The 17184-nt window shown below is 39.4% G+C and overlaps 1 protein-coding gene across 1 annotated transcript in view; it reads right to left on the reverse strand.

Annotated features, from left to right (window-relative positions):
* Positions 1-16470, reverse strand: part of LOC124718902 (F-box/LRR-repeat protein 7-like) — a 48701-nt gene extending 32231 nt beyond the window's left edge. Inside the window, exons 1-2 of the mRNA XM_047244550.1 lie at positions 16297-16470; positions 5234-5715 (exon numbers count right to left, since the gene is read on the reverse strand). Of these exons, the coding sequence (XP_047100506.1) occupies positions 5234-5715; positions 16297-16368 (554 nt within the window). The 5' untranslated portion in view covers positions 16369-16470. The remainder of the gene's footprint in view (positions 1-5233; positions 5716-16296) is intronic.
* Between the last annotated feature and the right edge of the window lie 714 nt (positions 16471-17184).

The raw sequence follows: 17184 nt of genomic DNA on the forward strand, positions 1-17184 counted from the left end.
CACACCTTGGTGTAACTGCACACCTATTTGATCTGAACTTGTCAGAATGATTTCTGCGGGTGGTGTGGCATCAACAACACTAGGTACCTAAATAACTTAATGGACTCCACGAAAGTTAAGGAGTTATGAGTCTGTTAATATTTTTTAAAAAAGTTAATCTGTTAATTGGAAAGTTGACTCGAGAATTAATGCTGTTGAGCTCACCTATGGGTATGTGGAAGGAAATAAGGCCTTCTCTACCATGCTCACTAATATTTATGTCACACTACCACAGAACAGTTTTGATTACACGAGTAGGTGTTCCCTGAGGCTGTCTACACCTAATGCAATTCTTGTGCAAACATCTGACATTAATAACTATTTTTATTATGACTTTGTCATTAATTTGTGGTAGATGAAAGATGTTTTGAAGTTATACTATTTTGATGTTTTATTCTGGCCAACAAAAAACTGAGATAATTCAAATTTGATAACTGACGACGACAACCAGGATTCAGCAGGTTTCCTCTTCTCTGTATAACACACGAAATGACAATTCAGTAAAAACTAGTGATACATAGAGTGGTAAAACATGTGGAGATTAACTATAGTTTGACTTGAATGGGCACTTTTGAAATGTTATTCTGTTGTCAAGTCATGAAGTTAGGGATATGTGTGACTGACCACTGTAACTTAAATATTTTAGCCACAATTCAGATCTAAAGAGATCTCTCTGAGTAAGTAGGCATTCACAACATGTTCTTAAAAAAAAATTTGTTAGTTTCATCTTGTTAGATAGCGTGTTATTTTTTACCAGTTTTTACTAACATGGAGAAGTCCCTATCAGTGGGATCAACTTTTTGAAACCATCTATATGATGATGTACGTTAAGATCCCAGGTATCACACAGTGCCGTCATTCACCCAGGTATGCCCTCATTTGCGAGTAACTGACCAAAAAAATAAAAATTTTAAAAAATAAAAATTTTACTGGATATTCACCAGTGGTGAAAGAAAGATTTTGTAGGTTGGTCATGTGGTGTAACTGTAGCGTAAGGCCTTCACATGCTCAAGGCTGTGGCTTCGTATCTCGTCACAAACTTTAAAATGTTTTATTTTTAAATATCGAAGTGAATGATCGATATTTTTATTTAATTAATTGGCTTAAGTGTAATTTTATTTCTATTCCTTTGTCACATTTTAATCATATGAGTTTTCATTTGGTTTCATTGTTTCTTTATATCATTCTTTTTGCACATGGAATTTTTGTGAATGTGGATTTAATAATGATTTCAGAATGAGATTTTCACTCTGCAATGGAGTGTGCGCTGATATGAAACTTACTGGCAGATTAAAACTGTGTACTGGACTGCTTCAGTTCTGCCAGTACCTCATCTCCTACCTTCCAAACTTCACAGAAGCTGTTCTGCGAACCTTGCAGAACTAGCACTTCTGGAAGAAAAGATACTGCGGGGACATGGCTTAGCCACAGCCTGGGGAATGTTTCGAAAATGGGATTTTCACTCTGCGACAAAGTGTGTGCTGATGTTAAACTTCCTGGAAGATTAAAACTATACCTAGATTAATGTGGTACTAAGTTCCAGTTACTCCATAGTACCGAGTTCACCTCACAGCCTCTTAATATTCTTCTCCCTTTTGCTATTAGCTGCAGAAATTTTTTTTCATACTCAGGGAAAAAAGCACGAAAACAACTCAGAACAGTTACATTAGCAATCATAATTGTTGCCCACAAACAAACTTGTTAACAGTGAAAAAACAGAAGGATAATGAAGTAGGCCGAAGCAACAAATCAAAATACGTACCAACAAAGGATTCGAACCCGCATCTCCTGCTTACTAGGCAGATGCACTGGCCATTCCACCACACAGGCACTGTCTCCCTTCCTTTAGGCACGAAGTGGAATTTGTATCACACCCCCACCACAACCCATGACAAGAAAAAAGATCTACATCTACATATCTACAATATACACTCCTGGAAATTGAAATAAGAACACCGTGAATTCATTGTCCCAGGAAGGGGAAACTTTATTGACACATTCCTGGGGTCAGATACATCACATGATCACACTGACAGAACCACAGGCACATAGACACAGGCAACAGAGCATGCACAATGTCGGCACTAGTACAGTGTATATCCACCTTTCGCAGCAATGCAGGCTGCTATTCTCCCATGGAGACGATCGTAGAGATGCTGGATGTAGTCCTGTGGAACGGCTTGCCATGCCATTTCCACCTGATGCCTCAGTTGGACCAGCGTTCGTGCTGGACGTGCAGACCGCGTGAGACGACGCTTCATCCAGTCCCAAACATGCTCAATGGGGGACAGATCCGGAGATCTTGCTGGCCAGGGTAGTTGACTTACACCTTCTAGAGCACGTTGGGTGGCACGGGATACATGCGGACGTGCATTGTCCTGTTGGAACAGCAAGTTCCCTTGCCGGTCTAGGAATGGTAGAACGATGGGTTCGATGACGGTTTGGATGTACCGTGCACTATTCAGTGTCCCCTCGACGATCACCAGTGGTGTACGGCCAGTGTAGGAGATCGCTCCCCACACCATGATGCCGGGTGTTGGCCCTGTGTGCCTCGGTCGTATGCAGTCCTGATTGTGGCGCTCACCTGCACGGCGCCAAACACGCATACGACCATCATTGGCACCAAGGTAGAAGCGACTCTCATCGCTGAAGACGACACGTCTCCATTCGTCCCTCCATTCACGCCTGTCGCGACACCACTGGAGGCGGGCTGCACGATGTTGGGGCGTGAGCGGAAGACGGCCTAACGGTGTGCGGGACCGTAGCCCAGCTTCATGGAGACGGTTGCGAATGGTCCTCGCCGATACCCCAGGAGCAACAGTGTCCCTAATTTGCTGGGAAGTGGCGGTGCGGTCCCCTACGGCACTGCGTAGGATCCTACGGTCTTGGCGTGCATCCGTGCGTCGCTGCGGTCCGGTCCCAGGTCGACGGGCACGTGCACCTTCCGCCGACCACTGGCGACAACATCGATGTACTGTGGAGACCTCACGCCCTACGTGTTGAGCAATTCGGCGGTACGTCCACCCGGCCTCCCGCATGCCCACTATACGCCCTCGCTCAAAGTCCGTCAACTGCACATACGGTTCACGTCCACGCTGTCGCGGCATGCTACCAGTGTTAAAGACTGCGATGGAGCTCCGTATGCCACGGCAAACTGGCTGACACTGACGGCGGCGGTGCACAAATGCTGCGCAGCTAGCGCCATTCGACGGCCAACACCGCGGTTCCTGATGTGTCCGCTGTGCCGTGCGTGTGATCGTTGCTTGTACAGCCCTCTCGCAGTGTCCGGAGCAAGTATGGTGGGTCTGACACACCGGTGTCAATGTGTTCTTTTTTCCATTTCCAGGAGTGTATATTCCACTAGCCAACAGGCGGTGTGTGGTTGAAGGCACTATTCGCACCGAAGTCATATTTCCCCCACCTGTTCCACTCGCGGATTGCGCAAGTGAAAAATGAACGCCTCAGTACGAGCTCTAATTTCCCTTTTCTTTGAATGGTGATCATTGAGCAATATGAAAGTTGGTAATTATGTATGCTCTACATCCTCGGCAAAGATCGGAAATTGGAATTCGGTGAGCAGCCCCTTCCGTTTAGCGCGTCGTCTATCTGCAAGAGTGTCCCACTTCAAACATTCAACGAGATTTATAATGCTCTCGTGATGACTAAATGTACCAGTCCTGAATCTTGCCACTCTTCTTTGGACCTTCTCAATCTCTTGAATCGGACCCAACTGGTAAGGGTCCCATACAGACGAATAATACTCTAAGACTGGGCGAACTAATGTATTGTAAGCAATTTCCTTTGTTGAAGGACTGCATCACTTCAGGATTGTACCAATAAACCGCAATCTAGAGTTCACCTTACCCATTACTTGTGTAATCTGACCGTTCCATCTGCGATCACTTTGTATAGTCACATCCAGATACCTGACGGATATTACTGCTTCCAAAGACTGGGCATTTATTTTGTACTCTTACATTAATGGGGATTTTCGCTTTGTTATGCGCAATAGGTTACACTTACTAATATTGAGAGATAACTGCCAGCCATTACAGCAAGCATTTATTTTCTGCAAATCCTCACTGATTTTTCACAACTTTCGCGTGATTACTTTTTTTAGACTACAGCATCACTGGCAAACAGTCTAATGGTGCTGTCAATACCATCAACCATATTGTTTATGTAAATCATAAAAAGCAGTGGACCTATTACACTGCCTTGGGGCACACCTGATGTTACGCTTGATTCTGTAGAAGTCTCCCCATTCAGGATGACATACTGCTCTGTTAGAAAACTTCCTATCCAACCGCATATGTCATTGGATAGACCCTAAGTGCGCACTTTTTGGAGCAAGCAACTGTGCGGAACCGAATCTAACGCCTTTTGAAAGTCGAGGAATACTGCATCAATCTGGGAGCGGCTATCTAGAGACTGTTGTATATCATGCACAAAGAGGGCCAGCTGTGTCACGACCACTGCTCCCTAAAACCAGCATGGTTTTAGACCATGCTGGTTCCTGCAGATGAGCTTCTCAGAGTCTAGAAAGATCATCACGTCTGAACACAAAATATGTTCAATGATTCTACAACAAATCGATGTCAGTGAAATTGGCCGGTAATTACATGCATCCAATTTTCTGCCCTGACAGGGCTCTTGTCACTGCATTTCTACTTCTCCATCAGTTTTGCCTGTGAGGATCCTTTGGTGATTTATGCCACCTCTACTAGCTAATACAGCAAGCTCTTATCTTTTTTTTTAGAACAGACATGTGCTCACACAAACTGTCAGTGTTCTTTTATCTTCCTGTTTGCTCTTGTGCAACGTCCCACACAAGATGATTATTACATCACAGAATCAAACAAACCCAAAATCCAGTATTATAGGTTCAGTTGAACTGTTACAAAAAATGTTTGTTTTTCACCTTTCAAAAACATTCTAAGACGTTCTCGGCAAAGTTACACACGAAATAATGCAACAACTTTGATTTCAATTTCTTTTAAAGGGTCATAAAGGCAGAACCCTCTTTGAATATAAAAATAAAATATTATAATTGTCTAACCTGAGCTCAACACACACACAAACAAAAAATTTACCATATTCACATTAAAATACAAGACAAAGTTATCTCACTAACATTTTCATAAGTGGAGTACAAATGTGCAGCTTGCTGTTTTTGTATTTGCAAATTTCTTACCTGATCTCATACTCCTTATCAGTCCATAACTCTGCATCTTGTGACAGCCTTTTCCAACGGGAGCTCACTTTCTGTATATCAACCAGTTCACTGAAAGACAGGTGGGAAAATATCTTTAGCAAAATTTCATCTGGCAAGGTGTCAATGCTTAAACACTGGGAGCCTGTGTCGAGTGCTGCATTGCCAGCTGTATCAGCGACATTTGTTTCCAACTGCTGCGGGTCCAAATTTGTCATCGACACCTCTGACTCATCAGGTGTGGGGCCTGAACTTCCTAGAGGGGAAGTGACACTGGACAGAGGAGCTTTGGATGAGTCACTGCTCCGACACATTGCGACGTCTTCACTGGCCTCCTTGCATTCTTCACTGGGCTCCACTTCGGAAGTCATCTCACTGTTGTCTCTCTCTTCAGACCTCTGGGAGATGGGAGGTGCTGAGGGAGGGGATGTCACACAGTCCTCTGCCTGAGATACTTGCAGACACTGTAAGAAACAACAAAATTAATGAACAAAAGCATATAAAATTCTTACCATTTTTATAAATAACTATCAAACCTGGCAATGGTTCGCAATTGCAAACGCACTATATAAGAATTGTGTACAAATCCCATTCTGTTTCTTCCCATTTGCTCCCCCCTGCCCAAATCTATATCCATATCCTCTTCACCCCTCTGTCCATCGCATCCCTCCTTTCCACTTCCCCCCTCTCCTCTACTATCTCTTTGACCTTATGCCTTGTTTATCATTACTGAAAATGAATTCTTGATCACAAAATGAAATCAATTAAAATGAATGGGTATCTCAGTTGGGATCATTAGTATAAGGGATGCAAGAAAGATCCTCCCCAGCTGCTGATTCTGTAAGGGTAGTAACTTTAATGAGGGTATTACTCAGTTTTAATCTGAATGGGTAAGGACTACAAATATTCAGATGATACATATTCCACAGTAGTATTATAGTCTTAAGTCTATATGCCATACATATAACTTCACTCTTTCTCTTAAAACTGTGAGGAAGAAAACGAAACTGCACATTTTCACACCACAGTATTTTCTTTCCCACAGAAAAACTGAACACTGTTGTTCAAAAAAATACATATATAGCCTCTGTCACTAAGAATGTTTAGCATATTATTGTATAAAAATAAGAAAAACAATCAAGAAATTTTCAAGATTTTTGCTAGCAATGTTTCCTATCTCCAATGTCTGAATGTTTACTATAACATTGTCTAAATTTTGAAATAAATTGGTCAACAACATTGACATTTTTACTAACATTTTCCCCTTATGTATTACATATATATTTATGTAACATACATATTAAAAATACACAGTTTATATACTACTGAGCATTTACTAGAGTATCATGTAAAAATTTGAAGTAGAGCATCATGTGTAAATGTGAAGTAAATTGGTCAAAATGGGATTGTGTGCGTGCATGTACACATGCGTGAAAATGTCCATTCGAACACTTATGACAGTACCGTGTACAAATCTTATGTAAATCAGTTAACAATTTTTGGAGACAAAGTTAAATGATGACTTGTCTTTATATAGTAGCATATGTTCACATTCAGCTCTAAATGTCAATCTACAGCCGTTCTCTGCAAATTCCATAAGTATATGGCAGAGGGTACTTCCTATTCAACAATCAGGGTGTATATGCAGACCATGAAAAAATTCCCAGATTTCCCAATTAGAAATACACTTTCTCCCGGGTGAAAACATACTTTTCCCCCGTTAACTGACAGTATATTTTCTCTCCAGATTGGGAAAATTATCAATCCTTGGAATAGTTATGGTTTTATACATGGGTGTTGAATTAACCGATGCTTTAGAAAACGAAATTCAGGGAAAAAATCAAATTTTGGAAAGATCTTTAATTTACAGCAACATGTATGCTGTATATTTTCGTATTACCAAACACCACATACTACTTGTGTTTTTGTAAGCAGTAATAGCTCATGTCACGTGATATTGCCAGCCAATGACAGCAGACATTCAGAGCTTAGGACACGTGATGTAGTCAGCCAATAGCAACATCACTGTTAAGTAGCGCGAACACACAAACAGGAAAAGTTAATGTTGTTGTTGTTTTTGGGGAAGGAGACCAGACAGCGAAGTCATCGGTCTCATCGGATTAGGGAAGGAAGTCAGCCGTGCCCTTTCAGAGGAACCATCCCAGCATTTGCCTGGAGTGATTTAAGGAAATCACGGAAAACCTATATCAGGATGGTCGGACGCGGGATTGAAACGTTGTCCTCCCGAATGCGAGTCCAGTTAATGGTTTAAATTAATATACATAGAGCTGCTACAAAAGAAAGCAAAGCTTTCACATATAATATTGGTCATTTATGCACATATTACACTTTAAGATATATCACACAAATGTACCAGTAAAATTTCAGTAACGACATAAATGTCCGATCTTCTGGGCTCTAAATTCATCTAAAAGGCTAGTCATCAACGAGTTGATTTTTAAATGAGGGTCCAACACTCTCCGATTTAAGAAATTCATTGTACATTCTCGCACATAGTTCAACTTGCGTAGAAGGAAATTTACTTTGAAAGTAACACTTTTTATACCATTATTCGCAATATTTTCCCACATCCTATTAGAAATAGTTTAATTTCAGCAGTTGCCAGAGAGTGCCAGACAACAGGCGCCACCGTGCTTGTGCAGCGACAATGACGTAGGAGGCCCATATGCTCATATGTGTAAAACATTAAAAGATCTTACATTATGTCATGAAAGGAAGAAGACATCAGAGGATCTCTAAGACCATCTGAATTTCATGACCCAGACTAAAACGTGCACATTCGCATGTGCAGATTCCCAGTGAATTAGGTCTCTACCAGATATTAAGCTTTTCAATGTGGTTTTCGGGATGTAAATTTTCTTGGAGTACCAGTACTGTGTGATATCATGTTTGGTTCTTTATTATGGCCTAATGCCATACATGCTAGATGATGAAAATGTGCAGTTTAAATGCAGTGAACAATTTAAACCAGCCAATAGTGTGGAATCAAACTTCATTTCAAATATATTGACTGCCTCAGCAGGAAAGATTAATAAAAGAAAATTTCTTTAGCAAACCAACAAACATAACTTCATTGTTCTGCAAGGCAATTAAAGCTTGACTGTCAGAAAGATGGAAATAAAATAAAATCTGAAGCTAATAACATATCTTAGCCTTCCATAATTATGTGAATGTATTTTAATTCACTTGATAGCTCCCAGCCACAGAAATCAGTTTTGTTTTCATTTGACGCGAGAGCAGTAAACGAAGAGGAAACCGCAAAATCACTAAATGTAAACACGGGTCACGCGGAGACTACCCGCTTCCCCACTATAACTCAGATTGCTCTGCACATCAGCCCTGGATCTACAATATTTCCGAACTGGGGCAATAACCCACCACTCCCTCGAGCGTTTGAGATAAGACGTCAAATTTTTTTTAAAAAATCGAATTTTGAAAAATATGTTCATTTTGTAGCACACATATTTCTGAAGAGTCTGATGCATGAAACATATGTATTCAAGGAAATGTAAGACATGTTATTTGGTCTTAAGTGTGCCAAAGTGCAGTGCCACACCTCTTCACACAGCATTCTATCGCCTGTCATCATATTTTGCTCTGTGGAATTGAAACGTGTATATCTTGTAATGGATGCCATCAAACTACATAGAGGGCAGTGGAAATTAATGTGTCCTGCAGCGCCTCTCCTGTTTCCAGTTAGCCAGTTTGACATCCTGCCCCTCTTTTTTAAAAAATAACTCTTTAGAAAATTTGCACTTGGTGCTTTGTGTGACAAAATTAAATATAGGGTACATAAAATCAGTAAAGACAAGAGACAAGCAAGACAGTACACATTTCTTCAATCCTTAGTTCCTAGAATTTTTTTCTGTAACCTTACTACAGCTTTACATAGCATGCTTTTCTTTCTGCGAAAGAATCTATTACTTCAAAGTTCGTTCAAACAGTTTGCTCCACGAAAAATCGAAATGTCATTTATTTCTGAGAAGTTAATACAAAGAGGACCCAAGACTGGTGTCGTTTCTTCATCTGATTATGTCTATTTTGTCACTGTCTGCTTAATACTGCAGCAACTGTAAAACACACCAAATAAACAAGACTGTTTTGGTACAAATGGTCATTTTTATAACACGACAGAATATAATTCAAGAAGTACCAATATCAAATGCCTATTAAGCCTACTACAAGCAAAAAGCTTTACATTAGGAAATCGTTTCACACTTCATTCATATGCTCCAGTTTTTCAAGCAAGAGATTGAAAAGTAATAGTACAAAATTTTTATACAAATTTGGAATCGTAATATTCTTCCATAATTTGTACGAGATCCCCGTTTCTTCTCCTTCCTCGTTCTAACAGTCTTATCACTAATTCTGTAACTATCCCTGCCAATGTCAAAACTTATTTGCCAGTTAACTTCACTAACTCTGCCAGAATTACCAGTTTAGTTATCATGCGATTATTCTCCACCTAGGGATTGTTATATGTTTGTATAACTTATTTTCCGCACTACTTCCAGAATAGAACTTAAAGCGGCTGCTAGCCAGGGACCGTACAACTGGCCCTTACTAGTATAGCGATTTGGCCAAAAAGTTTGTCAAAATTTCATTTTCTTGGATACACCGAGAAGATAATACGTAATCGTTCTTACCTGTTATTCCTGTTAGTCATTTACTTCCACTCTGGTAGTCTGAATCTATGGATTTCGCTAGTAAGTATAACAACACTCATCATTCGCAAAACCCAATCAACCACATAATGAGACAGCAGTTGGCATTCACCCGTTCGGCTTTACTCTGCTCAGCTCTTCCCTTTTGTCTGCAGGGAAGTGTGTTTCTAGATGCGACAAGGAGTCCCTTAACAGAGACATCACGTACACTATGCACGCGTTCACAAATCAACTTCTGATTCATTCAGAAATCGACTTAGAATGTGTTCAAAAATCAACAGGGATGCGTTTCAAAGTCATATGAATAATCGATAGACCAACGTGCGCTGGATGCTAGGCGCTTTGAGAAACAAGGTTTTTTCCTCAAGAAAATGAATTTGCCCCCCTCTTAGATCTGGGCCTGCTGTGCATGCATGAATCTGGCAGCTCAGACGCACTGGCAAATTTTTTCTCGGTAGCATCTAGCTGCGACTGCTTGCACAGCCAACAGCCACATTTCTGTAGCCAGAAGTGGGAGAAGGTACTACCCAACTGCACATGCACATAATCCCTCTTAACTGCTAAAACTGGTTTACATGTACATAAAAATCTAGCTGCTTCCATCCTAAAAGTAATCTTTTTTTAGGCTCCAAGGAAGGCACCGAGGGACATAAATGCAGATAAAAACATTGTTCTTACCGCTGACAAGGGTAATGCCACAGTGAGGATTATCATGAAAAGATCAATAATATTCTGGATCCTTCAGAAGGATTTGACTACAAAGATTTTGAAAATCACTAATTGACTGGTGAAATCATCTTCACTTTCCTCTGATAAGAAGCTCCTCTGCAAATCAGTAACGTACCCACCTAGGCTCTACAGATTACCAAAGGTGAACAAATCACAGATTCCTCTGACGCCTATTGTTATTTCTACTGGGTCCCCCACTCACGAATTAGCTAGACACCTTGACTCTTTGCTGCAACCTTATGCTGATGGAACTGACAGTCATTAAAAATTCGTATCATTTTCACGGACAAAAATGCATGTCGGACAAGACGATATCCTTGTTAGTTTTGATGTTGTAAAATTTTTACCACGATTCCAGTGAACAAAGGCATCTCGCATATAGCTGATATCTTTCAAACAGAGATTGTGGAATTATTCAGACATTGCCTCACCATGACCTATTTTAAGTACAATAATGATTTTTGCAAACCGACAGACAGGGTGGCTATGGACAGTCCTCTTAGTCCAGCTGTTGCCAATGTGTTTACGGAGAACTTTGCAAAACAGACATTGCAGACTGCCAGAAAAAGACCACTATGTCGATGATACTTTCATAGTATGGAAAGGTGCAGAGGAATTTGAGCCTTCCTGGCACATCTCAACAGCATCAACCTGAAAATACGATTTACTATGGAGATGGAGAATAACAGGCAGCTGAATTTCTTTGAAGTCTCGTATCAAGCGAGGGGACAGGACATTGGGCCACAGAGCACATACAAAACCCATGCATACTGACTTATCTGTATATTGATTCTAGCCACCAAGCAACACAAAAAAAAGAAGGGTGATTATAACCTTGGTAGATAGGGCACAAAATCTTACTTAAAAGACGAGCTTCAACATCTATGGTCGATATTCAAGAAGAATAATTATTCTAACAAGGAGATAGATCACTTTACCCTTGGGAGAGAAACAGGACTGATGAGGAATGATGGCCGCCCAGGGGGAAAGTTTTCCTTTGGTTCACATTGGGAAGTATCGAGCAACTGCGATGTGGAAACTGCCTTCAGACCCACCAGGAAGGCAAAAGAATGTTTAAAATTAGCAAAAGATATACGACATTCTATGGCTACACCGGGTGTGTATGAAATTCCTTGTAGTTGTGGACTGATTTATATCGGTACCACAAAAAAATTGTTAACACCCATCATGTTGAACAAAAGAGAAACTGACACCTAGGACATACGATAAATCGGCCATAGCAGAATATCTTTACCAAAAAAGGGTGATCATGAAATCAAATTCAGTGAGACGAGTGCCATATCGAAAACCTCGCATTATCATGTATAGAGACTATTGGGATTTTTAAACACTATAATAATTTTAACATAAGAGGAAGGTGTTTTATTAGATAAAATTTGAATGTCAACATTGCAACGTAAGATTGACGATATATTACTTTCAATCGAGAATGTCGGCGGTATGAGTTATAATCTCATAGCCAATGTCATGTGACACTGGTGCCCTCTACACTGCCTATATATTTAGCACTCCATCTAGTTCTGGCTGCAATTCGCCATTTCACCTCTGAAGATGTCTCCCGCAGTCAGAAACGAAACATTAAGAGAGTTTTATACATCAACCACAGCCTAAGAGCCCAGAAGTTTTAAATTATGTAAAAATGTTCATTTATCATATTTTAGAAAGTAAAAGATATTAAAACTTTTCTCTTTACATGTATAAATGAAGTACCCTGCTCTATTCATTTTGTAAATCTGGACTACTCTCACGAACTGTTTTAGAGTGTTTTACATGGTTTTGTTAATAGTATGCTGATTTAAGTGGAAACTGTATATAATATATAAATATTTTGAGTTAAATTGGCTGAACTAAGAAGAGTTAATCACCACTGTGGCAACTACAAACTGCCATCTACCAGTGAATGTAAGATGAAGTTTAAACACTCTAAAGTTCTGGAATTCCCGGTATCAATATCTTAGCAGTATTGATATCGACCACATGCAAAAATCAAGATTCTTGATTTGTTGGATGGGTGAACCATCTACATACTCAGGTTTGTCCAGAACCCTCAGTGCACGGGTCCTACTCACACCTTTTTTTAACCTACATCTGATTTGTGAACATGAAAGGTATAGTAACATGAGCAACACACTTCTACAAGTTTAATACTCTTGATCAGGGTCTATTCTGCAAATCACCCATCTTTCATTACATTCTTTAGCTTCAGCACAGTCTAGTTTTACCATCTCCTCAGTTTTCAGTTCAAGAGTGACAATAATCTACATAGAGAAGGCAATGTGCCAACTGACTGAGCCACTTGACACATCATTGCCCAACCCAAACTAGTCTGAATAGAAACTTGAAATTTACAGAGGATGTTGATCTACTGAGGCATCATTCAGTAAGGGATTTTTTTGAAAGTCACCAAAGGATGTGAAACAGGGGATGTAAGGACTTTTGAAAATATGTCACCATTAAGGCAGTTCTGAAGTAAACCTATGAGAACTGGTATTTTGTTTCTTGGTCAGAAGTAATGAAATAAGTGTTTTACAGTTTTGGAAATTTAACTGCTATGGGAGTGAAACAGTAAGTGAAAATTGGTTTTCAAAATAAATTATTAATTACTGAAGTATTTTTAAAGCTACAGCTCTGTAAATTCATATTTCGATTCTCGGTTACAAATAAAAATGTGTGTTTCAGTGTTTTTGGAAATTCAACCTCTAAAGGGGTGAAATAAGGGACGCAATGTATTAAGTAAAAAAATTCATTATGAAAGCATTTTTTAAAGCTAAACCTATTAACATTTGAATTTAGCTTCTCAGAAATAAAAAGTTTCGCCATTTTTGTATTTTCAAGTCCGACCGAGGGTGAAATAGGGGAAAAATTTTAGACAATAATACATTTTATTTAAAGCTAAATCTATGAAAATTGGCATTTCACATCTGAATTAGACGTGAAGAAAAATACCACCACCAAAACACAAAAGGCATGACTAACAAAAACTTTTGACTCCTGATACCTGAATCAGTTTTTAGCCTGACACACAGTCAGTAAATACCATTCTTCTATGGCCTTAATTTGTGTGAAAAGTTGAGGTGTTGCAATTTAGAACACAAAAAATTCTATTTAAGAAAAAAATCTGTGCAGGCCATACGCAAGGGAAGCTGAGGACACTAAGCTAGTAATCACCAAATGTAACTGAAATGAGAGAAAAGTGCATTAATAATTCCAGTGGGTGAGGGAGGGAGAGGATGACTTCTTATCCCTTTTCACCCCAAAATACGTCTTAGTTTTCTCCTATAGGACTTCAGCCAAATATTAACAGTACAATAAGACTTCCAGTGCGTTTACAATTTTCTTCCCTGGCTTGACTATTACAAAAAATCGCAATTTGTATCAGACACGTGCACTGAGGTGGTTTGATAGCAAACTTATCCATCTGAAGAGCATAGAAAGGGATAAATCCTACTGTCATCCCTCTGTTGTATAAACAATATTCCACTGTTTAACACTCCTGACAAATGTTTCATTCAAAAGTTCATTAAGGAGCAGCAATTCCACAACTAATCTGAATCACTTTTGTTGCTACAGTTTAAAAATCTGTTACGCTATATTAAGTTCTAAGCAACAGTGGACTTTCAGCGGCCAGGTTTGTGAGCCTTATTTCACGGTGATGTCCTAACATACAGCTACAGACATCCACAACATGTTAGAAAATATTAAAACATGTCTGGGTTGCAACAGCCTTCATTTCATGTTCATCGCGCCAAGAAACTGGGACGCTTTGCAAGTTAAATACTGACTTCATTCCCTGCCCCCTCCGCCCTCTTAATTACAGAAGGACTTCTGAAACATCTCTACAAACTTTTAAAAAAATCAAGTTATCCTGCTGAGTGAAGCTACAATAGCTACAGGTGTAAACAGCCTTTCTTATTTCTGTTACCAGTGCAAGGAACCGAGTACAATGAAACTCCACATCAGAATGTTTCTGAAAACTCAGGACAAGTTGTACTGACAGTATTTCTAAATGAAACAAAAGTGAGCAGTGTTGGGAAATTTGTGACTGCTGCCTGTGGGTCTAGTGTAGCAGGGGATACAACCCGTCGGCTTTGGACAATGACGTCACAAGTCGCCAGAGAGCAGTTTACCATTTTCGCTTTTGCTGTTATGTTTCAGTTTCGTTTTTTTACTGATTGCTTAATAAAGTGGATCTGTTTATTCTATCTCGTGAGATTTTTTTTTTAAATGCCAAAAAACACATATCAGCTACTGAAGGGAGCTACAACACTAAGAAGAATTGCTTCTCGTTTGGCGACTTGTGACGTCATTGTCCAAAGCCGACGGGTTGTATCCCCTGCTACACTAGTCCCCTGCCTGTTAGCACCTCTCTAATTTTAACACTGAGTAGAATGTTTAGTATCTGAATGATATTTTCATTATCACTATTGAGAAATAGCAGTAACCACTTCTGGTCTTTTAAGCAATGGCAATCGCTACAGAAATGAGATCTACTTAGTAGAACATTTGAGAAAGACAAACATTTCAGATTGTTTATCACCTTCAACACAAAGTACTCCCTAAATTTAACATGTAGGAGTAAAATGCATGAACACTGAGGGGAAAAATGAGTTGTGGAAGCACAACGGGAATTGTGTAATCCATTTGCATTAAACCTCTACTACTGTTGAAAACAACCTTCCGGATATAACACCTGAGTCACATAATAATGTTTATTGATTTCTGCCCTTTTATTAGATTAAAAATTGTTTTCAAAATATAAACATTAAATCATCAAATTTACTTCCTTGTGAAATGGTACCATTATGTATATTCCTCACTACTGTCCAATATACAACATTACAATGTTTTCATTCCAACTTTAAAATTTTTATGTCACTGCAATCATCGTGGGACTCTGCTGTGCTCTTCAGTCATTTTGAAACTCTTGGCCAAATGTTTGAAAACAATTCATCCTCACTGACATCTGACACTGGCTGCAAAATACACTTATAAACTGATAATCAACCAATTAAGCAAATATGTCAAATACTGAAACCAGAAATGTTATGTACCACTGTTTCATTACGTACAGCACCTGAGGACTAGGATGAAAAGGGTATCTATTTATTGTATTTTCTTGACAAGCTTAGTAGCATGCAAGACCTCTGAACTATTGCACCATCAATAGTGGCTTGACATTTTGAAATATTCAGGGAGACAATCTTGTGAACTAATACATTACTTTCAATTAGTAAAAAATATCCACTCAGGCTTCTTTAAAACTTCACAAAAGCCGCACCTTTGGTGTAAATATTTCCAAGTCATTATGCAAGACCACCTACAGTTACTACAATTAAGTATATGTGCAATTGAGACAGAAAACAAATCACAGGCGATATAATTATATTCGAAAATGGCAGGCCATGTAGTTCAATTTATTTTGTTGCGAAACTAAACGTCTCGTATGCGAACAAACTGGGCTGCCACGTGAATTGTAACTACACATACTCTAATATAATCTCGTAACATCTTTAAGCCTCTCATAAAGCCCGTGGCCGGATAAAAATTAAGCAATGCCGGAGCATGAAAATGTGTTACGCGTACAATGACGAAATTGTGCAATTACAATACCTTACATACTGCTACGTCCGACTCACTGCTGTTACAATACAAGGTAGTTATCAGCAGATTGGAGAAGTACATTCCTTTATAAAGTCCCAGTCTCCCCACCACCCATTATTGCGCAACTACGTGCGTAGAGATTAGTCAGATGACGGTCACCAACATTTTCCACCCCTTCCCCACACCTTCCTCTTACTCGATTGACGGCACTGCAGTTTTCCTCGAATCCAGAGATTAAAGCTAAGAACTACACCACAGATATATTTATAGTTTTGGGAGGAGTATACACTGCGAACATTATTTCTTCAGTTCAATTTTAACCATTACGACTTTGAGAAATGTCGATCGTCAAACGCGATTGGAAATACTGAAGCCAATTGAAACTGTGGCCTCCGTTATCCTTCCACAGAGGACAAATTTAGGTACATTCGTAAACATTTCATCAAATAGCTTAAGTATGTTAACACTCAAACTTTAGAGAAATGAACATTCTCATACATTTTGTCATGTATATGACACTTTAAATGGTCTCCTAAAACTTGCTGTAGTGTGTGTATAATTAATGAATCACATTTGGTCTGATACATATTTTGAAAGTTCCCTTGAATTTAAGGAATTTGCAGAAAATCTAAACCAGGGTAGCCAGACACGGATTTGGAGACTCCTCCTCCCGAATGGAAATCGAGCCCCTTAAACAGTACATCTCGTCACTGAGCTTTATTTTCTTAGACTTATCGAGAACGTCTGACACCATAAACTTTCTCGATTCCTAACAATAAAATGTATATATGGAGTGTCTTCTTAAGTGACAGAATGCAGTGGGCCTAACTTGTTTTTGAGACCAAATCAGCGTCGCATGTGCTCAATGAAAGTACAGTAAGGCATGTTTCGGATTTA

The sequence above is a fragment of the Schistocerca piceifrons genome, chromosome 10 (genome assembly GCF_021461385.2).
Source record: "Schistocerca piceifrons isolate TAMUIC-IGC-003096 chromosome 10, iqSchPice1.1, whole genome shotgun sequence".
NCBI lineage: Eukaryota > Metazoa > Arthropoda > Insecta > Orthoptera > Acrididae > Schistocerca > Schistocerca piceifrons.